The sequence below is a fragment of the Ovis canadensis genome, chromosome 12 (assembly GCF_042477335.2).
Source record: "Ovis canadensis isolate MfBH-ARS-UI-01 breed Bighorn chromosome 12, ARS-UI_OviCan_v2, whole genome shotgun sequence".
In the NCBI taxonomy this organism is placed as follows: Eukaryota; Metazoa; Chordata; class Mammalia; order Artiodactyla; family Bovidae; genus Ovis; species Ovis canadensis.
The window spans coordinates 32,356,669-32,383,167 of NC_091256.1; the positions used below are offsets into that span (position 1 = coordinate 32,356,669).

General features: G+C 44.4%; 1 protein-coding gene across 2 annotated transcripts in view; it reads left to right on the forward strand.

The window, feature by feature from the left end:
- Positions 1 to 26,499, forward strand: part of TGFB2 (transforming growth factor beta 2) — a 95,309-nt gene that overhangs the window by 38,729 nt on the left and 30,081 nt on the right. For both annotated transcript variants that reach the window (XM_069544614.1, XM_069544615.1), the window contains one exon: positions 20,420 to 20,583. In XM_069544614.1, the coding sequence (XP_069400715.1) occupies positions 20,420 to 20,583 (164 nt within the window). The remainder of the gene's footprint in view (positions 1 to 20,419; positions 20,584 to 26,499) is intronic.

Here is a 26,499-nt window from a genome sequence, read left to right on the forward strand (position 1 = left end):
TTCAAAATAGATTCAGCAGTTTCACTTCTGGGTACTTATCTAAAGAAGATGAAAATTCTCATTTGAAAAGATATATGTGCCCTGCATGTTCTTAGCAACATTATTCACAATAGCTAAGACAAGGAAGCTACCTCAGTGTCCATGGATAGATGAATAAAGAACATGTGGTGTATATATATATGTATTTACACACATGCATGCAATGGAATATTCAGTTCAGTTCAGTCGCTCAGTCGTGTCTGACTCTTTGCGACCCCATGAATTGCAGCACGCCAAGCCTCTGTGTCCATCACCAACTCCCGGAGTTCATTCAAACTCATGTCCATTGAGTCGGTGATGCCATCCAGCCATATCATGCTCTATCGTCCCCTTCTCCTCCTGCCCCCAATCCCTCCCAGCATCAGAGTCTTTTCCAATGAGTCAACTCTTCGCATGACGTGGCCAAAGTATTGGAGTTTCAGCTTTAGCATCAGTCCTTCCAAAGAGATCACCCAGGGCTGATCTCCTGTAGAATGGACTGGTTGGATCTCCTTGCAGTCCAAGAGACTCTCAAGAGTCTTCTCCAACACCACAGTTCAAAAGCATCAATTCTTCGGCACTCAGCTTTCTTCACAGTCCAACTTTCACATCCATACACGACCACTGAAAAAACCATAGCCTTGACTAGATGGACCTTTGTTGGCAAAGTAATGTCTCTGCTTTTCAATATGTTATCTAGGTTGGTCATAACTTTCCTTCCAAGGAGTAAGCGTCTTTTAATTTCATCGCTGCAATCACCATCTGCAGTGATTTTGGAGCCCCCCAAAATAAAGTCAGGCACTGTTTCAACTGTTTCCCCATCTATTTGCCATGAAGTGATGGGACCAGATGCCATGATCTTCATTTTCTGAATGTTGAGCTTTAAGCCAACTTTTTCACTCTCCTCCTTCACTTTCATCAAGAGGCTTTTTAGTTCCTCTTCACTTTCTGCCATAAGGGTGGTGTCATGTGCATATCTGAGGTGATTGATATTTCTCCCGGCAATCTTAACTCCAGCTTGTACTTCTTCCAGCCCAGCGTTTCTCATGATGTACTCTGCATATAAGTTAAATAAGCAGGGTGGCAATATACAGCCTTGAGGTACTCCTTGTCCTGTTTGGAACCAGCCTGTTGTTCCATGTCCAGTTCTAACTGTTGCTTCCTGACCTGCATATAGGTTTCTCAAGAGGCAGGTCAGGTGGTCTGGTATTCCCATCTCTTGAATAATTTTCCACAGTTTATTGTGATCCACATAGTCAGAGGCTTTGGCATAGTCAATAAAGCAGAAATAGATGTTTTAAATGGAATATTACTCAGCCATAAAAAGAATAAAATCTTGCCATTTGTGACAACATGAATGGACCTAGGGAAAGACAAATACCATATGGTCTCACTTATACATGGTATCTAAAACACAAAACAAGTGAACAAATAACAGAACAGAAACTGACTTATAGATTCAGAGAACAGACAGGTGGTTGCCAGAGGAGAGGGGGTGGACAGATAAGTAAAATAGGTGAGGGAGCCCAAGAGGTAAGGACTACCAGTTATTATAAAATAAATAAGTCTTGAATATAATTTGCAGCATAGGAAATAGAGTCAATTATACTTTAATAACTTTGTGTGGTGACAGGCGGTAGTAAGACTTATCATGGTGATCATTTTTCAGTGTGTAAAAATACTGAATCACCATTGTACACCTGAAACTAATAATATTGTAAATCAATTACACTTCAGTGTAAAAAAGCTATTAACAAAGAATAAGCATGCCACCTTGCACTTTTGGATTACTTTGCATTTAACAAAACCCTTTCACATACATCATCACATTTGAGCCCGACCAGAGCCCTGTAAAGTGGTCACGAGCTCTAAAGGCACAGAGAGATCTAAAATAACACAGTTTCAGAGGCAAATGGGAGTTCTTACTAAGAAGTTGTAGTCCTGTGTATTGGACTTCCCAATGGCTCAGATGATAAAGAATCCACCTGCCAATGCAGGAGACCTGGGTTCGATCCCTGGATTGGGAAGATCCTCTGGAGGAGGGAATGGCAACCCACTCCAGTATTCTTCCCTGGAGAATTCCATGGACGGAGGAGCCAGGCAGTCTACAGTCCATGGGGTCACAAAGAATCAGACACAACTGAACAATTAACACTTTCACTCTCACATAAAACCCTTCATCCCTTTAACCAGATTGGAGAGTTTTTCACTGAAGGTTTTTTTTTTGTTTTTTTTTTTAAACACAACCACAAGGCAAGATGAAGACCAGTCTCCTCACTCAGTTGCAGCAACTTAGTTGCAACAGACAGCCTTGAATCAGGAGCTAGAAACTCTCGCACACACATCATGTGCTTGGCTGGTAAGGAGCCAAGGTGAAGGAGTGATAACACAGACATATCACACCTTCAGAGCCTAAATGAGGCTTTTCAGGAGCTCAGCCTCTGAACCCTCAGTGTTGTGTTTCCTTCCCATTATTTGCTCTTTGAGGAAAACAGAAGATTCAAGAGGCTGGAAGCCAGACCTGTCTAATGAACCTGAGCACAGGGTCACAAGTTGTCAGGATGGTCACATTTCAAAGGGTATCTGCTTCTGTCATCTCTCCTTGTCCTGAGGCTTTGGCTGTTCCCAGTCAGAAGTTTCTGACGCCTTCTGTGGATGGTTCTGACACTTAGAGATGGCTCGTCGTTCACTGAGCTCTGGCTGTTCTTTTGGAACTTTCCACCTTGAAGAACTTCAGCATGAGCCTTTATTGGGAAGAAAGGGCCATGGAGCAGTAGAGAGAGTGTGGAGTTGGGGTCAGATAAACTTGGTTTGCGATTTTCAGCCACTGCCCTAACTGCATGCATGAGTGACTTGCCTGCTCTAAACCGCTCTCTTGCACAACCAGAGGTGGATGCTGGCTCATAGCAGGCACTGTTCTTGTATGAGAGCATCTAAAGGAGATGTCACTGAAGTAAAAAATGAGATCATATCCAAGAAAGCATGTTGTAAACTGCACGTTAATGACTTTTTATAGTAAAATCACCAGAAATCTCTTTTTACACCCGGTTTTATGTGAGTTATACAATGGGTCAGGAAATCTAATAAGTCCATTGGATTGGGTTCATAGGGTTCTGATACTAATAGTTATCCACTGAGTAGGAGAAATGGAGCCAAGGACTGTACTTGTTTGTTTGACTCTAAAGGCAGAGAAAATACCTCCCATCCACAGGGTTTCAGATTCTCCTGTAGTTTTGACCTATGTGACTTTTTCTTTAGGAGAGTCTTCCTGGCATCAGACTCAGAGACTGGATGCTGCCTTTCCCTGTGTGCTCTCAGTGGTCTGTTAATAATATAAACTTACATTTCTTGAGCAGTGGCTGTGTTCATAGTCATTACCTTAGTTAACCCTTGGAGCAATTCTTACAAGCAAGAGTAAGTATTATTACACAGAAATTCATTTGAGTCCTCGCACTCATCTATCAGGTAAAATCTAAAGAGAGAACTGTCATACGTAAGAGGGTTGTTGCACCCAAAGAAGGGAGAGATTGCTTCTGCTCTGGAAGAGCTGCAAATTCCTCTGAAAAGAGGACAAACTGGGCCGGATCTTCAAGAATGAGTAGAATTTGCCAAATGTAAAGGGTTTCTAGGTGAAGGATACATGTGGCATGGGCGTGGTGGTGTGTCAGCATTTGGCATGTTTGGAGATCAGAAGTCAGATGGTGCATTTAGCGCTTGGGGCCGAGTCAGCTGTGGTGAGGGAGCGTGGGCAGGAGACGGGGCAGCAGAGATGACGGTGTGCCCACAAAGCTAGGAACGCAGGTTGGGGTCCTAGGAGACAAAGCAAGACGTGTCTTAAAGTTGTCTCTTTATTTGAAAATTGTGGGGGCTTTTCACTGGGTAGGGGTTAAGAGAGAGAAAAGGATGGCTGCGAAGAAAAGTCGGAGAAGACAATGGCACCCCACTCCAGTACTCTTGCCTGGAAAATCCCATGGATGGAGGAGCCTGGAAGGCTGCAGTCCATGGGGTCGTTGAGGGTCGGACACGACTGAGTGACTTCACTTTCACTTTTCACTTTTCATGCATTGGAGAAGAAAATGGCAACCCAGTGTTATTGCCTGGCGAATCCCAGGGACGGGGGAGCCTGGTGGGCTGCCGTCTACGGGGTCGCACAGAGTCGGACACGACTGATGTGACTTAGCAGCAGCGAAGAAAAGTGAGTTTTCCTTGTACCACGGTGTCTTGACAAGCTAGAAAAGGCCAGCCAATCCCCATGACCTTATGGGTAGGGAGTGACTCTCCCAGCCTTAGAGTCTAGCCCCAGCCCAGTGTTCTTGTAGAAAGCAGGGAACTGAGCCCGGGAGAGGTTTTTGATGCCTCTAGAAAGATCCCTATAGAGATCACACCCACGCGTCCTCTTCAAGCTGAAATCTGCAGAACCCCGCCCACATTGCGTTGTAAATTCCTCCGCGGTTCCAATAGCTACTGTCCAAGACCTGCGCCGCTTCTGCATTGCATATCTTTTCACTCTGGTGGCTCAGAGGTTAAAGCGTCTGACTCCAATGCAGGTGACCTGGGTTTGATCCCTGGGTCAGGAAGATCCCCTGGAGAAGGAAATGGCAACCCACTCCAGTATTCTTGCTTAGAGAATCTCATAGACAGAGGAGCCTGGTAGACTACAGTCCACGGGGTCAAAAAGGACACGACTGAGCGACTTCACTTTTCACTCACGCTAGACTTGGGAAGAAAGCTGGTCAGATGGCAGTCTGGGCAAATAGGACTAAGTCCATGCTGACTGTCTCTCCATATGTTAGGCTCATAAGACGTTTTTGGGTTTCTAGGCTTCTGAGGGGTAGTTGACGTTGCTAAACATGCCATGAAGTTCGTGTGTCTGTTTGTGCACCCATTATGCCTACTGCAGCATTCCTCCCATCAGCATTATCCTTTATGGAAAACAACGCAGCCTATAAGGCCCCCCAAAAGCAAGATGTGTCTGTCCTGTGTGAGATTAGACGCTCTGCTTAGACTCATGAGCCTGAGTCTATTAGACACATGTGCAATTATAGTAGAGCTATGCTCAGTCACTCAGTCGTGTTGCCATACCGTGGACTATAGCCCACCAGGCTCATTTGTCCATGGGATTCTCCAGGCAAGAATACTGGAGTGGGTTGCCATGCCGTTCTCCAGGGGATCTTCCCAACTCAGGGATCGAACCTGAGCCTCTTGCCTCTTCTGCATTGGCAAATGGGTTCTTTACCACTAGTGCCACCTGGTAAGCCCCTAGTAAAGCGATAGAGAAGGCACGTTTGCCTCTGAGAGCTCCCTAGCTTCCTTCCTACAATGAACAAGGAGTAATTAATATATGATAAATTGATTTCAAGAAAGCAATTAGCCGGGCCTTATATAAGTCTGTCTGTGTTTGGGCTGCACTGATCGCCTGTTCAAGGCAGAATGACTTATGTGAGGCCATCCCGAGGGAAGAGAGGTCAGCTGATCCCCTACATTCAGAGAAGCAATTTTACAAATGCAGTAAATGTCTGAGTAATTGTGGAATTACTTTATACACCAAAAAGTGGTTTTGTCATAGTGGCTGATGGTCAAAAAGCATCAATGAGTCTTTCATTCATTTTTTAACAGTGCTTTTTTAATTTTTATTTTTTGCCATGCCATATGGCTTATGGGGCCTTAGTTCCCTGATTAGGGATCAAAACCATGCCCCCTCCTGCAGTGGAAAGACAGAGGACTTTCCACTGGACCTACAGGAAGTCCTTCTGGGTCTTATGCCCACTGCTTCATGTGGTCCTAGTGGTAGAGAACCGACCTGCCCATGCAAGAGACATAGAAGATGCAAGTTTGATCCCTGGGTCAGGAAGAGCCCCTGGAGGAGGAAATGGCAACCCACTCCAGTATTCTTGCCTGGAGAATCCCACGGACAGAGGAGTCTGGCAGGCTACAATCCATGGGGTTGCACGGAGTCTGACTGAAGCAACTTACCACACATGCACACACGCAGTTGCCTCTGGTCCCGTCTCTCCCTCATCCACTGTGGAAGACAGAGATGTCCTAAAGACACCTTAATCCCCCGCTGAAACATGGGGGAAACTGTTCCCTTCTTCCTAGTTCCAGGAAAGGTAACTCACTGTATGTCCTGATCCCCAAGGTAGCTGCCTGAGCATAAGTCACGTTCTCCATCTTGGTCCCTTCTAAGCACTCTCAGGCTGCTGGACATGTAGTACCCTTGGCCCTAGAATAGCCCTTCACAATAACAATGAAAACTGTTCTCACCAGAGTGCATCAGAGCTGGTGGAAAAGATGGTGTGTTTATTTTAATGTTTCCATATCTCTTCAAGTTGGAATACCATGAAGGCCTCAGAACTGGTCTCCCCAGCCTTCACTCAAGAATGCATTGTCTAAGAGATTATGCAGCTCCATCAGCTGATTTATATCTTACAGGAGGGGGCAGGTCCTGAGCCTGGTGTCAGAGGTCCCCAGACTTATTTAAATAAGACTGTCTGGCCTCTGAACTATGGTTTCCTCAACAGTAGAATGGAGATGGAGTTAGCAGGCTCACAATGTATGTGAAAGTACATTGTAGGGCAGAAAATCCTAGGAAGATGTTAGAGCTTGTGATTTATGCTGGTCGTCATCATTGAGAAAAGGATTCATCTCCATGGTGATATTTATTGAGCACTTATTATGTACCGGGAGGCGTTGGGGAGGGAGAGTTTTCAGTCCCTGTACTCGTGAGACTTAGGAAGGCTCGTCCCTCCAATATAGAGGCAATGTTTCGAGGGCCTGTCCTCGCAGTGTCAGTCCAAGGGGCAGCTTGTCACAAAGCTCTAAAAAGGCGCTCTCCTATAGGTGAAATAGATGTGTGCAGACCTCTTCCTGACCCTCGGGGTCTCCAGTCGAGTGCTATAGCCGAGCAGCAACATGACTTGCTTTCCCCGAGGAGAATTCCTGGGGTGTCCAAGAGTCCTTGAAAGGAACTGAGAAGCGTTACCAAGTTTCCGCTGTCAAACATCTTCTGGCAGCAGTTGCTCTCAGGACGCTGTCACACACTCTGTTGTGCATCGTGTACTTTCTTTACCGGTAATCTTCCTGTCCGTGTACACAAAGAAGCTCAATTAATTTATTCCAGTGAGATTATAAAACTCGCTATTTTCTCAGTTTTCTGACCTGTAGAAATCTTTCTGATATGTTGTCTAGGCTTTAAGAATAGTCTAATGAAACCAACGTAATATGACAAGAAATGGAATATGGTCAGGGACATAGTAGACACACCCCAACCTGGTAAAAGCTATTCCCCTGATTTTAGGGAATCCTTGAGTACATGCAGGTAAACCCCACCCTGGTGTTGTGGAAAGGTTCCATCTCTCTCCCTGCGTTTGCTGCTTATTTTAGTCTGGTTATGCGTGTGTTTATACATCACTGTGGTGCCCTGGAAGTTCTATTTGCTTCCACTCTAACACATTTAAGAAGCACTGCCTTATTCAAAGGGGCTTCCCTGGTGGCTCAGGTGGTAAAGAGTCTGCCTGTGATGCTAGAGATCCAGGTTCAATCCCTGGGTCGGGAAAATCCCCTGGAGAAGGGAATGGCAACCAACTCCAGAATTCTTGCCTGGGGAATTCCATGGACAGAGGAGCCTGCCGGGCTGCTGTCCATGGAGTCACAAATAGTTGGACATGACTGAGTGACTTTCAAAATGCTTTTGAAGCTTATTCAACAAGCTCTTCTTTAAAGGATGCTTAGTAAATGCTTTTTTAAGAAGTGTAGGCCAGCCCTTGGCTTAGAACTAAACGAAGGTGTTGGTCTGTGCCATCTACACATCCACCTCTGAGAAAAGAGAGTGGGGAGAGCTTCAGAAAGTGCCTGAGTTTTGACCCCTACCACCAAGACTTTGTCTTTCCTTTTTATAAATTTATTATTTTTAAAATTTTATTGATTTGTTTCTGGCTGCACTGAGTCTTTGTTGCTGCGTGTGGGCTTTCTTTAGCTGCTGCGTGTGGGCTTTCTCTTGTTGTGGAGCGTGGGCTCTAGAGTGAACCAGCTTCAGTAGTTGTGATGCTCGGGCTTAGTCGCCCTATGGCATGTGGACTCTTCCTGGATCAGGGGTCCAACCCGAGCGCCTGTGTTGGCAGGTGGATTCTTAGCCACTGGACCATCAAGAACTCCACCACTAAGGCTTCTGAAGGCTTAGAAAGATAATAGAGCTGTAAGACAGAGCTAAAGCTTCCCCAAAGAGAAGAAACTTTTTTTTTCCTTAAGAATTCTCTTTCCATTCTCAAAATGACAGTGCCCTTTCCCTTTGCTGGGGTGTAAAGTAACTTGGGACCAATTGGACTCACTCTGTGGGGGTCTTGCCTACTACTGTTTAACCAGTTTTATTTCCCAGTGTCCCTACGAGCAGATGAAACTGTGTACATACTTCCACACACCAAAGTCATGAGATTGAAGCTGGATGGTAGGGCTTGCTGTCAGCTAATTAAATAAAAATAAGACACTCAAGCATTTCAAGGTACTTAGCTGTGGTCTAGTTCTGCCTTGGAGAGTCTCACTTTCAAAGCTGTGTTTTCTCCTCTTGCAAATGGTGTCTCAACCTTGAGCAGAAAGCTGCTTAGTGCCCAAATGCATAAGAATTCTTAAAACAAGCATAACACCTGCGGCTCCATTCCAGAACTTGGTCATGCCACAGTTCATCTGGATTCCTATAATTCCTGTATGTTCCCATATCTTAATTGCCCATAGCTGTGTTGCCAGTACAAACAGGATGGGGGAAGAGTCCACGCCCTTAGTGAATACATCTACCAACCCTGAGAAAGCTCCATCTTTTGAAACTCTGGTATTCTTTGTAAGGTACTGAATGACCATCTACTGAAATGCTAATAAAGATATCTGATAACTAAAAATTCCTTTCAAGCAATTCTTACTGCCTACGATCTTTCTAGTCAAGATTCAAGACTGGCATTTAGCAGAATAGTTCTGATTTTAAGACTCTGTCCTCTGCAAAATGAAAACACAGGTTCACTGAATCAGATTTCACATCCATCTGAGCATAATTGAAATGAGTATTTAAGTCAAATAAATACATATTGAATAGGGGCATACTGTAAAATTTGCACATAAAAAAGTTTCAGGGTATGAAACATAAGATAATGACATCTGTGAAATATAGGTTGTGTGGAAAAGACTGAAGACTTCTAATTTATTATGCACTCAAAACACATAGAAAAAAATATGAGTAGAAAGGTTAAAAGAGAGAGAGAATGAGAATAATTCACTGTTGGGATGCATTAATAAAAGTATAAGTTCTACCATAAGGAAGGTGATAATTCTACTCTATTCTGACTTGAGAATTATGTTCAAAAGGGTCCAGTTTTAAAATTGGAGCAGAGAACAGACCATCCGTGGAGGTAAAAGGCTCTCATAATAAAAAGAAATAGGAATGTTTGCTTAGAAAAGAACAGACGTGGGGGTAAGGAGACATGAAATCTGGCCTCACAATTTCTGAGTAGGGTCAAGTGGAAAAGGAAGTGAATCATCTTGTGTGGCAGCACCAGTCCCAGTAGACAGACCTTGGAGGTAAGCAGATCTCAGTCCAGCATAGGGGAGAACTCTTTGTACAGCGGGAGCTGTCAGAGACTGCAGCAGGTCATCTGCCTGAGCTTTGAGGTCTCTGTCACTGAAGGAGTTCTAGAAGATACTGTCTTGTCTCGAACAAGACACTGCAGCAAGAGGGAATTAGATCCCAGGAACTTGGAGAGAGCACATAATAGATGCCAGGCAAGCCCTTTATGTGTTCTCATTTCTAAGTGCAATGAAGTTTCAGGGAGAATCAACGTTAGCTGTATTTACTTTCCTTTTCAAGTAAGATAATCCAGACCATCTCTTCCTCTTCACATGTCCTCACTCCCAAGTCATGAATTTAATACATCAGCAATCATAGCCTGTCCCACTTGGTGAAGTTGGTAAATAGCTTGCAATCCTAGCAGGGTGTGCCCGTCGCTTATTAGCTTAGCTCCAGGGCAGAGCAGCAAACCAGCACAGTGCCTCCAAGTAATTAGGTGATTGCCTGACAAAGAAGTCAGGCCACAAGCAAGAGGCTTACAGACAACATAGAGACACGAGCTCCCAGTACAAGACACGCAATGGCCATTATATGCATCACCGCTATAATTTTAGGAAGATTAGAGAAAGATTTGCAAGCTAATAAGAGACACTACACCCATTAAGCATGTCAAACAGTCCACACCAATCATCACAGAGCTCCAGGGAAAGTGCAGAGTTTCTGGAAAGGGGAATGTCTGTTTGTTCTGGGTTAGGAAAGCTCTCTACAGGGATGAGCCAGAATGTCCAACAGGGTACATTTTCATCTTTATTTTGCCAATGTTTTGTGTAATTCTGGCAAGATTTTACTCGTTTCTCAATCTGCAGAAGAAGCTTAAAAATAAAAGGTGCCTCTCATCCATGAAGAGATTAAGGGTGAGATCCTACATTTCCAAGTTTACTTTGTTAGTGGAATCAATCCTTATTTTTTTTCTTTTACAAAATTTAAAAAAATATTTATTTATTTATTTGGCTGTGCCAGGCCTTAGTTGTGGCACGTGTGACCTTTGATTTTCGTTGCAGCATGCAGGATCTTTAGTTGCGGCATGTGGGGTCTAGTTCCCTGACCAGGGATTGGACCCGGGTCCCCTGCATTTGAGAGTGCAGAGGGTCTTAGCCACTGGCTGCCAATTGCCTTCTTTTTGTTGACCATGTTGTGGCCATTGCTGGGTTCTAGAATGGCTGTGTGACTAGCTATGTCTTGAGGGTATTGGCCTCTTTAAAGGCCGTTCGATTCAGTTCAGTTACTCAGTCATTTCCGATTCTTTGCAACCGCATGGACTGCAGTACACCAGGCTTCCCTGTCCATCACCATCTCCCGAAGTTTGCTGGAACTCATGTCCATCGAGTCATGACTGCTTTGCCCCCTATTTTTTAGAGGAAAAAAAAAAGCATAGATTGAAGAAAAATAAGAAGAGAGAAAGTGGAGCAATGAAAGGAGAGAAGACAAGGAGGGAGAAAGATAAAAAAAAGAGTTTGATGAATTTAAAGATGAGACAATGGCAGAGAAGAGTGACTTTGATCACTTAGTCCAACCAGGAGGAGAGCCTCCCACCGTGACGCCATTCCTAAGGAGTGTGTCCCATTCTTGGTCCACCTGCCTGCACAAGTGGATCCAGGCGCCCTCTCCATACACAATCCTGAGCACAATGAGAAACACAGAGAAATCAAAATGGAATAGGTGTCTCCACGTAAGTGGAGTTTTATGAAGGTGATGGAAACTTTGGAGTCGAAGCTAGGAACCCTGTATCTGTCATAGTTCAATAAGACCAACCACCCTGGGCTGGCATCATTGTGATTTTTACTTTCTTTCTTTTTTTGGCCCTGTGTAAGAAGGGGCCCAAACAGTTCTGCTGACAGTGTGCACAGTCTCAAATAGTAGCTAGATGAGGGCCAAGTCACATACGCTGATGCTGACACAGTTAGACTCCGGACTTCCAGCAGCATGACAGGTCTGATACCATCTGTCTCTCCAAGACACCCAGTTTCCATCAGAAGTGCTCCGGGGCTGGGTTACACTTAATAGGAGGGATGGCCAGGGAGAAAATCAGCAACCGCTGGTGATGCGCTGTTTATTCCTCAGTCATTTTGTATTAAATTGCTGGGACTTGAGTGTCAGCAGTGCTTGGGCTGTGGTAGTGAAATCAAATCCATCTCCCGTGTGCCAAGACAAATTGGAGAAAACCCCCGAACACAACTGTCTTGGTTTCTTGCTGGCCGTGTCTATGTGCACACAAACAGCAGCTCATTCTTGCCCTCTGGCCCTGCGGTGGGTTGCTCGTCTTGCTGCACCCCAGAGGATGTCTAAGGAACCCCAAACTACTTCTCTCAAAGCTTGGGACATCAGGAACGAGGAGTCCTCATCAAGCGCTGTTGAAAGTCCATGTGGATCACTGCAGAGCTTCAGGGAATGTATAGTCATTGCTGGAAAGAGGATGAGAAGTTTGTTCTGTTTATTTGAGGAGCTTGGGGACGAGAACCAGTGGGTGCTTCCCAGGCTCAAGGCATCGTGCGTATCTTTAAGGGGGTTCAAAAGATCGTGGGCCATCCTGACCTTAGCACTGTGTCTTTTATGGGGGAACTTTTGCACAGAGCAAACCACAGATCGCTGTATGAGGGCCATTCTTCTAAGGACCATCAGTAAAAATACTAGGCTTTGCATTCAAGTTTCTGGAGCTTTTAATAAGTCAAACAGTTGTAAGGAGTTACTTTCTTGTGCCCATTTTTGCAATGCAATACTCCAGTGAGTGTTGGTATTTCTGCCTGGGGTTGGATTCATGTCTTTTACTCATGGGACTCCTTTGTTCAGGAGACAGGATATTGTGGTGAAAAGCCAGAGCTTTTGATTGACAGGCCAGCCTTACCTTGACCTTAGCCAGAAGTTACTTGGTTCTCCTTGCTTTTGATTTCTTTATCCGGGAAATGGGGATGGAAACACCTCTTTAGCAGAAATGAAGCATGTAAAGCTATTAGAAAATGGGAGAGGATTGTGAAATAAAATTCTAGGCTGAGTTGAGACTGTTCTTTTCAGGGTAGGGATGGGGAAATGGGCATATTTTATTCATCCCTGACTAGTTCATGAGATTGAAGGGAGGGGAAGCCTAGCCAAGTTGATTATAGTCTATAATGAACTTGTAAATTGTAGTCTAGGGCGTTCATGCATGTGTTCTCAGTCACTAAGTTGTGTCTGACTCTTTATAAGCCATGGACTGTAGCCTGCCAGGCTCCTCTGTCCATGGAATTTCCCAGGCAAGAATACAAGAGCGGGTTGTCATTTCCACATCCAGGGGATCTTCCCGACCCAGAGATCAAACCTGAGTCTCTTATACCATCTTCTGCACTGGCAGATGAGTTCTTTACCATTAGCATCATCTGGGAAGCCCATGGTTTATTTCAGTGGTCCTCAAACTTTAGGGTACATAAGAGTTGCACAGGAGTTTGTTAAAACGCAGAGCATTGAGCATTACCCCATGCCCACTCATGAGAAACCCTGCTATAGAATAGGATCTGTACATCCACACTAAACAACAGGGCCCTAGGATGCTCTGTAAGCCTCTTACAACTTCTCCCCTACAAAGGAATCTAGCTTGTATTTAAAATTCAGAAATGTACAACTTTGATACCATGTATTAAATAGATAACTAATGACAACCTACTGTATTGCACAGGAAACTCTACTTAAATCATCTGGGGTGACCGAAATGGGACGGAAATCCAAAAAAGAGGAGATACCTGTATATGTATACCTGATTCACTTGGCTGTACAGCAGAAACTAACACAGCATTGTAAAGCAATTATATTCCAATAAAAATCAATAAAACATAAAATGAAATTCAGGTAACTAGTGAGTGCTTCGGGGAGTAAGACAAACAGAACGTCTGGGCCTCTAACGATCCTTCGTTCCCATGTTGTTGTTTGATTGCTAAGCTGTGTCTGACTCTTTGTGACCCCGTGGATTGCAGCATGCCAGGTTCCTCTTTCCTCCTCTGTCTCTTGGAGCTTGCTCAGAGTCATGTCTACTCAGTCGGTGACGCCATCCAACCATCTCATCCTCTGTTGCTGCTTCTCCTTTTGCCTTCAATCTTTTGCAGCATCAGGGTCTTTCCTAATGAGTTGGCTCTTCTCATCAGGTGGCCAGATTATTGAAGCTTCAGCTTCAGTGTCAGTCCTTCCAATGAATGTTCAGGGTTGATTTCCTTTACCTGGGGTAGAGTCCCCAGTCTAAGTCTTCTCCAATACCACAGCATCAATTCTTTGGCTCTCAGCCTTCTTTATGGTCCAACTCTCATATCCATACATGACTACTGGAAAAACCATAGTTTTGACTATAGGGACTTGTGTCAGCAAAGTCATGTCTCTGTTTTTGAATATGCTATCTAGGTTTGTCATAACTTTTCTTCCGAAGAGCAAGTGTCTTTTTAATTTCATGGGTGGCGCTACTGGTAAAGAACCTGCCTGCCAATGCAGGAGACATAAAAGACATGAGTTCAGTCCCTGTGTCAGGAAGATCCCCTGGAGAAGGAAATGGCAACCCACTCCAGTATTCTTGCCTGGAAAATCCCACGGACAGAGGAGCCTGGCAGGCGATACAATCCATGGGGTCGCAAAGAGTCAGACATGACTGAAGCGACTGAGTACGAGGCATATCTTTTACCTTTCATTTTGAACTACTGCCCTCTGGCTTATCCTAGAAATTCCCCGAGGACATTGAGACCAGTGCCAGTTTCCCTTGGGGGTTCTGTGAGTGCCAGCTTCAAGAGAGCAGTTGTTAGAAATTAAGGTCTCTTTCTTCTTGGCCTCTGCTAATCTGCTTGCTTTGTTAAATAGCACTGGCCTCTCCAGCTAGCAGCCAACGGGTACCTTTTAGCACAGTGGTTCTTAAACTTTGATGGTGCATCAGGCTTTCTTGGATACTTTGCACTTATCCCAGGTTCCCAGGTGAGGTAGATGCTGTGGTCCAAGACCACACTTCCAGAACCATTGCTTTAGTAAATGCAACATATACTCAGGAATACTTGACCCACAATTCCAATGTCTGTCACACACTTTTTTCCCACTAGTTTTGTGGTGTAAGCAGCCCAATAGGGAATAGATCACAGATAGAGATGACTGAAGCATTGCCCCCCTAAAGGCTGAACTCTGGATGTCCTTGGGTATTTCTTTCAGTCTTCAAATCTCCTCTTTCTGACAGAGCTCCTCACATATTGGTGACGTTGTAAGACCTTTCTTCACTTTGTCTTTTTACTAACTTATGTGTTCAGTTCAGTTCAGTCACTCAGTCATGTCTGACTCTTTGCGACCCCATGAATCGCAGCACGCCAGCCCTCCCTGTCCATCACCATCTCCTGGAGTTCACTCAGACTCACGTCCATCGAGTCCGTGATGCCATCCAGCCATCTCATCCTCTGTCGTCCCCTTCTCCTCCTGCCCCCAATCCCTCCCAGCACCAGAGGCTTTTCCAATGAGTCAACTCTTCGCATGAGGTGGCCAAAGTACTGGAGCTTCCGCTTTAGCATCATTCCTTCCAAAGAAATCCCAGGACTGATCTCCTTTAGGATGGACTGGTTGGATCTCCTTGCAGTCCAAGGGACTCTCAAGAGTCTTCTCCAACACCACAGTTCAAAAGCATCAATTCTTCAGTGCTCAGCCTTCTTCACAGTCCAACTCTCACATCCATACATGACCACAGGAAAAACCATAGCCTTGACTAGCAGAGTTCTAATCTGAGCATTGTCGTGAGAGGTGGAGTTGTTTGGTGCAGAGGGTGTTTGCTGGGAGGATAGAATTCTCTTGTCATCTTTTCTGATGGTCAGGGTTGAGCACAGCAGGTAAATGTTAAAGTCTGGTGGTGGGGCGCCTGTGAGTATAGTGGTGACTGTCACTCCTCTCTGCAGCAGGCAGGAATTGAACACCCAGAGTCCTTGATCAACAGCCCCAGGACACTTTTCTCTTTCTCCTCTAATTCAATTAGGTGGTAAGTGTGGGACATTCAAAGAAGGCCCAAGGATCACTTAGCCCCTTTGTTGCAGGATGGAAAAGGGGATAGGAAGGGACCTTTTTCGAGAGGAAGTTTGTTCTAAACCCAGTTCTCAAATGTTCCATCTGCTCATTTGTGTGATCCTGACAACCCGAGTCAGTACATATGAAGTAGGGGATTATTTACCTTGTTATACAGATGAAGAAATAGGTTCTGAAAAGCTAAATGCCGTCTCTGTTGCCACATAGATAAGACTTTGTTGATTTGGGGTTAAAATTCAGGTGGCCTTAAAGGGCCCCCTGCATGCAGGTCCTATATTATATGGGACTGTGGCAAGACTTGGTCCCTGCTGCCACTGAGCTGTGTCTGATAGTGCTGTTGCATTGCCAGCCTCGGGTGACACCACTGCCCCCATGCCCTATCTGAGATGCTTCGGGTATGGGTGCCTGACACCGGCTCTCTGGGGGGCAGGGGGGAGGGGGCAGGGGTTCCAGCACCAATTCTTGGGAGGCCAGGAGTATGGAAGGGTGGCGGAGTTCAGGAGTGAGGCTCCATGGCCCTACTCCAGCCCCGTTGTCCCAGTAGATGTCACATTCGAAGCCTAAATTCAAAGGTGAAATGATCCAGGTGTTCAAGACGGTGACCACAGAATATCAGATTCCAGTGTGAGCCTTTTCCGAGCTTGGGAACTGGTACAACTGCCATGACCACATGCCCATGAAGCCATCCCTGGGCCATGGGGAACCGAAGGACTCTGAAGTACAGATTGCTGACCACAAGGTGCTAACATGGGGAGGAGACAATTTACAATGAGTTGATTAGTTATTTGGAACAGATGACAAGTCAACCTAGAATGCATGAAAGTAGCTTGTGATCAGACGCTATCACTGGGCATTCTATACACCAGTGGTCCCCAGCCTTTTTGGCACCAGGGACTGGTTTCGTGGAAGACAATTCTTCCAAGGGCTGGAGGGTGGGGAGAGCAGGGATGGTTTGGGGTTTATTCAAACTCATTACATTTATTGTGTACTTTATTTCTAACGTGCTAGACTTTAGAAATCAGTAGTTAGACTTCCCCCTTTTTTCCCCCTCTGTGTATTCCCCTAAGTGAGATTTAGCAGGGATTTGAGGTAAGGGGAACACTACTCATTGGGTGACATTCTGGAATCTCCTAGGTGCAAGCCTTTTAAAGACAGGAAGGCACATGGGATGGCGGTGGGTGAGGAGGGAGGTGAGGTAAGGTAGGGGAGCAAAACCAGTTTGGTGGTCTGAAATCCACAGAGCTGGTGGAAAGTGCCATCTGATGGAACCAAGAAAGAGTGGGTCAGACATCAAGAGGAGAGTGCCAACTAGGATATGCGAGGGCAAGTTGGCAAAGGTCAAACCCAAGTCACTGAATACTTCACAATGGGGTAGAAGCTGAGTTGAAATGCCAGAGGCCTTTAGAGAGAGCTCACATTCCAAAGGGGGACACGAGTCCTTGCAGAAAGTGGAGAAAAAAGCTGCATCCCTCCCAGGCCAGATGTGTGGATCAAGCCATTGAATACGAGCATGGGAATGGAGCCCCAGCACCAGGCGAGGTATAGAGGGGCCATGTTCAGCTCTTTGTACCGTGCTTCTGAGAGCTTCTATGAGGTAAGGATCATGAGTTGGGTCTGAGCAATTTGCTGTGACTTTTATTTTTTCTTCCAGTGCAGACGTATTTGGGAAGTTGCTCAAGTACCTTGGCCAGGCTAGGGGCTGGTCACCCATAGCAGAGGACAGCTGGGGACAGCTGGGACCGACCCTTAGAAGTGGTAGTCAGTTCTTGAAGTTACCAGTCTTTATCCAATGAGCTCTTGCTCTTGGATGCTGCAGCAGGGGTTTGGGAAAGGCTGCTGTGTCCTGCTGGCCTGGTCCCTTCGCGGAATCATGAGTCCAAAGCCCAGGCACTGGCGGGGAGGGAAGGGATCCCCAACTGTCATTTCACCTCCTCCGTGAACAGCTTCGACTTATAAAACAAGCACCAGATATGTGGATTTGTATTATCAGGCAGTCAAAACAGCCAACACAGTTATCATGGCCAGAGGGGAGGAGGGCTGATTGCCAGCTTATAGGGAGCAGAAGAGAACAACATACTTAACTATCCAGCGACGCCCGTAAATATTTGCAAACACCCCTTCAAAGCTCGAAAGCCTAGGACTGGATCATTGGATGATTTGCTTAGAAGAAGGAGAAACAAAATTGACCTCCTGGTCTGAAGCGGCTGTAAAAAGCAAGTGTGTGTATGGGCAGATGACCAGAAAGGGAAAAAAAAAATTGTTCAAAGTTTAATAAACACAAAAGAGAATAAAAATAAATCTCAAGAGCGCTTATTTACAAACTTGATGGAAGGATAAGATTGGGGTGGCCGGGTGTGAACGCTGCATGTCTGTGGAAGTAGCGTAGGCCCCTGGGGTTGGGGGGTGGTTTCCACTGAAAGGAAGGGGGAAACCAGCAAGATTGTTTACTTTTTCTAATGACAGGAAACCCACTGGAGCAGCCTTGCCCTTTCAGGATGCTCTTTCCAAGCATGTCTGAAGCTTCTGCTCGCTGATGGGGAGGCCATGAGAAGATAAATGCAGAAACTAGGCCTGTGGAAGCTTCTGGCCAACCTGGAGAGTGTGTGAAGCCATCCTCCCAGGCCTCTCTGCCTGGATTCCCAGCCTATTTTCAGCTGAGCTGTCAGGATGGGACCAGCCTGTTCTGGGCTGGTCCCATCCTGGGCTGGTAATGTTCCAGCAGAAAGGTTGATTTTTTCTTTTTTTTCTTACACAGGTTGTTGGATTTTTAACAGTACTATCTGCCGCACTTTACATTTCAATCTTAAAAACAACCAAAAATGTCAGTAGGCATTGCTTTTTTGCCAAAGGCAGATGCTACAGCAATGCAAATCCAAATTATAGCAAATTTGGATTTGGGGGCTGTGGCCAACATCACTGCAGATTCTAGGAAGGATCCCTCCTGGATGCTTTAGATTTGGGGAGGTTTGTTTGTTTGATTGTTTCTGAGACTTTGGATCTACAAAGTTTCAGATCACACAGTCATTTGTGAAGCAGTCATCAAGCAGAGCATGGTTTGAAATGTATCACTTCCCCATGAGCTGCTTTCTGAGAGTCATGGGACATGGGGAAAGGATGGAGAAAAGCCTCTGTGAGGGGAAAAAGTACACAGTTCTTAAGATAATGAAATGCTGGTGTGTTCCTAGCATTCAATTTTTCAGTGTAATCATCCCAGAGCAAGGATTTCCCAGGAAATCATGAAAGGTATTTATTTCTATTTTAAGATCAGCAAGATGGTACATTTATTTAATAAGAAGCTAGTCTTGCCAATAACCAGATGCTTAAGTCTTTCAAAACTCCTGTTGATGACCAACTGTGCAAACAGTGGATATTTGGTGAACTTCATATGTGCAGACTTCTGTTCTAGTAGCTGCAGAAAAATATATGAGAAATACTGTCAGTCCTCAGGATTCTTAAAATTTCACTGAGGAGAACAAAAGCAAGCATAATAGCAAAATAATAAAAAACATTTGTAAGTGGACTGTAGCCCTCCAGGCTCCTCTATCCATGGAATTCTCCAGGCAAGAATACTGGAGTGGGTACCCATTTCCTCCTCCAAGGGATCTTCCCGATCCGGGGATTGAACCCAGGTCTCCCCCATTGCAGGCAGATTCTGTAACCATCTGAGCCACCAGGGAAGCTCCCCCTCCCACCAAAAGAAAACATTTGTAAAGGGCCATGAAAACTGAGAATGATTACGTTGTAACGAAGTGACATAATTGAGGAGGGGGTAGAAGACCATCGAACCACCAGAGTTGGATGGTACATTCCAGAATAATGAAAGTAAGTTTGCAGGAGATTTTCAAAGAGTATTGTAGGAATATACCTATTCTACCTATACTATAGAAACATACCTGTAACAGCTAGCCTGCCCAGTGTAGATACTTAATAAATGGGTGTTGTATAGGAAGTATGGGGATAGAATTCAAACTTGCTTTGGTTTTGTTTTAACCCTGAGTTATATATCCAAAGGCAAAGACAGGTTACCTCAAAATAACAGCAAAATTCTAGCAGCCCACGAACTTGAAATTGTCGTGGGCTGTCTGCAAATCTGTGTTTTTCATGGCTCAGAGCAGAAGGCATTGGGGTTGGTTCTTTCTCTTCATTCGCTAGGATTCCCTCCCACCAGTGAACATTTATGCCGAATAAAGAATTTTAAGACTGGGCCTGGTATTGCTACTACCTGTGTGTTTTCATTCAACAGTCCTCACCCTAACTTCACTAGAGGGTGTATTCGGTCCTATGTGTGTCAAAGACCAAATTATAGAAGCCGAAAAAGATGCAGTCCATGAATCTGGAGAGAGTAGAGTGTTTGGGAGCCAAAATTTCAAGGGAAAAAATACATGGGCAAACTGCTTGCCATTAGGAGCTATTTTCTTGGCACATTTGATTAAAGTGTATGCAAGCCTGACAGCTTTCTCCAGGCATCAACTGTCATGAATTTGTTCCAGTTCATAACCATTTAGGATTTTCCACCACTCCGTCAGCTTTCAAAGAAGAGGGTTAACTTCGGGCCCTCAAATGGAACTGGAAGTGGTTTGTTAATCCCTTTTAATCGGCTACTCCTGTAACCAAATGCACATGCTTATTTTTTTTTTCCTAGTTCAATTGTTAATGATATTAAATTGGCCATTGGAAACGAAATCATTCTATAGATATTTCCTGTAAGGTTTCTTAAGGCTGTCTCATGCTGCAGGGTCTTTTGTGAGAGAACAATGGATTTTTATCATTTTCAATGATTGCCCTAACTTTTTACAGATGCCATCCCGCCCACTTTCTACAGACCGTACTTTAGAATTGTCCGATTTGACGTCTCCTCGATGGAGAAGAATGCTTCCAATTTGGTGAAGGCCGAGTTCAGAGTCTTTCGTTTACAGAACCCGAAAGCCAGAGTGCCTGAACAACGGATTGAGCTGTATCAGGTAATTTTGTTTGGGTTGTTTGAATGGACAATGAGTTTTAAGTCTTAGGATAAAGGACTTAACTGCAGACTGAAATTTTTCTGAACCGATAGGTCATTTTCTACACTCACAATCATGGGACAGGCCCTTATTTGTTATTCCTCTCACAGTGACAGCTTATTCCTGAGTTGCTCAGGAAGGCAGAACCTTTAATGTGAAGGGGGGAAGCTCTGAGCGTAAATGGCTGGAATGACCATCCTCTGGAAGGCTCCAGTCCTGAAATTCACCCCCTACTCTGGAAGGTCAGATGGTACAAGACCAATCCCACCCCAAGGAGAGAAGTCAGCCACCTTTCTTTTCTCATCTGATGGCCATCTCTTTCTCCTTTTCTTCCCTTCCTATTGTCTCCTCTCCATCCCTGTTACTCTCTTTTCTTCCCATCTTTGCTACCTCCTGTCTCTTCACTAACCTCATCTAGCCTCCTCTTCCTCTCTGGTTCTACTCAGGCTTTCCAGTCCATCCCCCACCAAATGCACATCCTCTGTTCACCTCTGCCCTCCATTATTTTAGGCAGCCCTGGCATCTCATCTCCCTAAGATCACATCTTATCATCCTCATCTCATCTCACTGGGCAGCAGTGTCAAAAGATGGTGATGATGGTGGTGATGATGATGGTGATGAATGATGAATGATGATGGTGGTGGTGATGATGGTGGTGATGATGATGGTGATTAATTATGGTGATGATGATGATGGTGATGAGTGATGGTGATGATGGCAGTGATGATGATGGTGCTGATGCCAAGTTACTGAGAGGTGAGAGATGTTCTTAACAGCTTATTACTCATGTGGCATCAGCATGACCCAAGATCTTTAGGGGATTCTGCTGCACATGAAAGCACTGCTGTAAAAGCTCTGAGTCTAGTAGGGGAGGCAGACATGGTCATGGTGAATATGTCATTGTGTCATATAAACACGGTATGCAGGGGGCAGAGTTGGAAAGATTTCACTATGGACTTGATGTTTGGGTGGGGCCTCAAGAAGCATCTATTAAAGCAGGAAACAGGGTCTCCTTTGACGGGGCCTATAGAAGATACTATAGAGATGGTGCTCAGTGCTAGGGGGTGAGGAAAGACTCAGGGAGAGGATTGCCCTCCAGGGAAGATATGTAAAAGGAGATAAACAAGGTCAAGAACAGACCCAAGAAACCCAATGTTATGGAGGAAACACGTGAGACAATATGACTGAGAAGCAGGCATATCTGAGGGAATGAGAGGAATTGACATCTGTAGGTGGAAACCTCTAATTGTCCTGGATTGTAAACGTTTGGAAATTTGGTGAAGACTTTTCTTTGCATTTATTAGGAAAATGGAAAAATTATCACAAATAAATGTTGGTTATGAAATCTCAGAGAATGAAGTTAAAGCTGTTAAGAGTTTTCAAATACGAGTTACATGTGTGTTCATGAAAAGTGATTCTTACTTATTATAATGGATCCTCAGGTACCTTCCTTGGAGACCTTCGAATTTTAAGGCATGTTCTAAAAGCATCAGACAGAGTCACCTTTCTGTGTGCCAGACCCTCTGCTAAGCCCTTTATTAATATTATCTCTGTTCTTACAGCTCTGCTATGAAGTTTGCATGATGAGGCATCTTTTTTTCCCCATTTATTGACATATAATAGGCACATAACATTGTATTAGTTCAAGTGGTACAATATAAGGATTTAATATATGTATAAATTGCAAAATGATCACCATAATAAGTTCAGTTAACATCCATTGCTTCACATACTCACACGTCTGTTTTTCTTTGTGGTGAGAACTGCTAAGATTTACTCTAGTAGCAACTTTCAAATATTCCATCTAGTATTGCTAACTATGGTCACTATGTCGTACATCACATCCCTAGAACTTACTCATCATGTAACTGGAAGTTTGTGCCTTTGGACCACCTTCACCCATTTGAAATATTCTTTCTACTCCTGTATTCTTTCTTATTTTTACAGAAGGTGCTGAGTCACAGAGAAATTAAGTCCCTTGGCCAGAGTCACAGAGCTAGGAGGGGGCAGGGCTGGGATACAAGTCCAACTCTGACTCCCAAGTGCTCGCTCCTCACCACATTTGCTGTTTGTAGCAAATCCTTTCCTACCTCTTTGCCTCAAAATCAGCCAGAATAGAAGAAAAATAAGAGAAACTAGGCCGGCCAGAGGGTGGAGTGATATTTGGAGGGAAAGCAAAGACTGAGTTCTCTGAAAAAGCAGCTTGATCAAAGTTAGTCAGAGATATTAAAAGATGATTTGAAAATTAAAAACATGATTCCCTGTCCTCCTTTTTCTTCTTTTTTCAATTAAGACGCTCTTACATGCCTCCCTGTACAGATGGATTGTGCTCTCTGGCCCTGTTTTAATTATGTGACATGTGACTTCAGTTAATTGAAGGCAAGGTTTGTTAGGTTTTGCTGCCTGTAACGTAAGCTGCTAAATCACTATTATTCTTTGGCTCCTGACTTTTTGCCCTGAGGTGTGACCTCTGATAGTGGAATACTGATGGTTTGTCTTCCTCACAGAGGCTGACTCATCTCCAGGAGGGGATCTGTACTTGGAGGCTGGAATTTAGAGGACTTTAATGAGTCCTCAAGGGATGTGTACATCCCCAGAGGTTACTGCAGCACTGGCCGCCCCATGACATGAGCAGCAAGCTCTGTTCCAGTTAAAGTCCCCAAATTGGAAAAAATGGGGCTTCCCTGGTGGCTCAGCGGTAAAGAATCTGCCTGCCAAGCAGGAGAGACGGGTTCGATCCCTGAGTTGGGAAGATCCCCTGGAGAAGGAAATAGCAACCCACTCTAGTATTCTTGCCTGGGCAGAGGAGCCTGGCAGGCTATAGTCCATGAGGTCTCAAAGAGACGACTTAGCGACTGAACAACAGTTGGAAAAGGTACAGCTCAAGATGGAAGCCCATTGAATGGAGACTGTGACCTTGGGTTTGTTCAATGTCACTGAACACAGGAATCTGGGAAGGAGGTAGTTTTAAGGAAAATAAGAAAGACTAACATCTCCTTATCCATCTAGAGCTCAGCTATGTTGCAATCTAACCTCCTGAAACACAGCCAAGGTCCAGAAGTAAGTCAGAGAGATCCCTGAACACCTTCACAGAAGACTCAGCACACATGCAGCAGAATCACTGGAAAGGCAGCCTTTGGTCTTCTCTGGGACCAAGAAGTTTGAAGCACTGGATAGGAAGGAGCGCTGGAGGAAGACACTCTGACAGGAGGAGGTGAACCTTTAGACTTGCAGTGTTCGCCAGTGCACCCCAGTGATGCCACTTCAGATCAAGTCACAGAATGCAATGTTTCTTATGGATAATTTTCCTAAATCTTATCCTGTTTTTAGTTAACCCAGTCTTTGTCTCTGTGACACCCTGCCTGCCTTCTGATACCTGCTGTGGCCTCATTGGAAATCCCATTTTGGCTTGTTTTTCTCCAACTTTCCACTTGTCTTCAGCGCATTTGGAAGTCTTTGCAGCCTTCAGTGGTAAAGCTCCCTGGTATAAAATTCCCTTCTGTTGGGGGACAGAAATGGATGCTTATGATAACAGCCTTGAATTATGTAGGTGAGGCTAAATTATATTCAGGTAATAACTAGAACTCATGCCATAAAATGCTAGAGAGTTTTATATCCAAAATTGCTTAAAGGTTATTTTGAAAATAAAAGACTTAAATGGACAGATCTTTAGCTGTTTGGAAAGTTCAACTATTCAGAAGGACAAAGCCTCTGAAATTTCTAGAAGCCCTTTGATTACTGTATTACTTAACACATAGCTGACTGCCTACTTCCTAGAGGAAAAAGCTAGGATCACTAGGAAGAGGTTTCCAGGGTGTTTAGATGGTTATATGGATGATTTATTAGGATTATTCAGAACACTGATCTTAAGCAGGGGAAGAGTATGTGGGTGTGTGTTCCTGTGCGCTCACATGTGGGTGTAGGAGATACTCCCCTACCTATAAAAGCCCTGGGGGAGCTTTTCTACAAGGCCTGCCCATGGCCTCTTTCCTGGAGATTCTGATTGTCCCTGGAAAGGAAAAGATTTCCCTGTGGACAGATGCGGTTTCCAAGAGCTCTCCTTGTGATTCAGATGTGGTCATTTGCCATGGGCATCACAGATTTAAAACATATCCCAAGGTTGGGGGTCATTCTGTCCCATACTTGTAGATGGTTACTCTTTCTAGAGTCAGAATCCCAGGCGGGAAAGACCTAAGATAGCATTTCTAGGAGCAAGCTCAGCGTTAGTTTCATCTGGGGTTCTGCATCTGTTGATTTCTCCCTGCCCGGGAGAGTCAAGACACCCGAGCTTCTGTGGAAATCATGTTTAGTTTGGCAAGGCGACTCTCTCCTTCCCCTCTCTACAGAATAGTCTGTCAGAGCCGTGATGAATGGTGGTAACATAAAACCGTCCTGTCCTCCTCCTACCCCTGACTTCTGTTATGTTCATGGACTCCAAAGAGCATATACTGGTGTGATCATGATATGACTTCAGATGGACAGCAATATCACACGGAATAGGAAAGGGATAAAGCCTTCTGATATGAAGGGAAAGAGGAAAACGGAAATTTTTTTCCAAATAGCAGTGACCCTTACTGTATTTTTAGAGATCTATGCCAAAGGCAGCCTTTATTGAAATGTATTCCGATAAAGCTCCAGTGCTCTGGGAATGTCTTTGAACCTACTAATATTTAGTAGAGCTCTCAGCCTTTTTGGAAAATGGAATACATCTTTATTTGATTAAATCACGCTTGTATTTATGATTAAAATCATGCCCAGAGTTATGAGAAGGGGAAAAAATAGGAAAGAGGAATCTTCTTCAATTTGGATATCACCAGCATGAGCAAGTGAATCTGCCACCTTGGAGGAAGCTAAGTCCTCAAATTTACAAGCGAAGACATGAGTCACCAAGAAATTCATAAGTTATTTAAGAGTGTCTACGACCTTGTGGCCACATGAGACCACCAAGGAATACTTGTGTTTAGGGATGCTGACCTCCAAAGACTTTGGACCTTCCAGCTATTTATAGCTTCCTCTCACCAATTTATACCCTTTTCACACTTACTGCCCTTTTTTTTAAAAAAAATTGAAGTCAAGTTGATTTATAATGTTGTGTTAGTTTCCGTTGTATAGCAAAGTGATTCAGTTATATATATACATATATATGTACATATATTCTTTGTCAAGTTCTCTTCCCTTATAGATTATTACAGAATAATGAGTATACCTCCCTGTGATATACAGTAGATCCTCAAACTCTTAATTTACACCCATCTCCCTCCCTTTTCATAAGTTTTTTTTTTTTAATCTGACTGTGGCTCTGTTTACTGCTCATTTCAAACTTTATCACCTCTAGGATAATAAGATTTGTACCTTTATAACTTTTTCGATTAGTCCCTGTTTAATTGACTGCCCCAAATTTTGTGGCCTCAAATACCAAATTTTAATTGATTTTTAGGAGTCAGAAACTTAGACAGGACTTGACTGGGCTATTCTGCTGCTCCATGTGGCTTTGACCTGGCTCACTTGATGGTGCTCAGGTGGCAGCTGGGCTGACCTGGATGATCTATAATGAATTTGCTTCTAAGCTTGGAGCTGGGATGGGATGACTGAGCCCCTCTTCCTCTCTAAGTAGTTTCAGGATGTACCCATGTGGTCTTCCCAGAAGAGGAGTCAGGCTTTTTTACCTGAGGCTCAAGGGCCCAAGTGTCCAAGGCAGAAGATGCCGGTCCACTTAAAGACAAGGTCCAAACCTAGCAGAGCTTCCCTTTCACCTTATTCTATTGATCAAATGTGCTACAGGCACAATTCAAAGGGAAAGGAAATAGATCCCATCTCTTGATAGAAAGAGTGTCAAAGAAGTTGCACCCATCCTTAATCTGCCATATCAACACACTG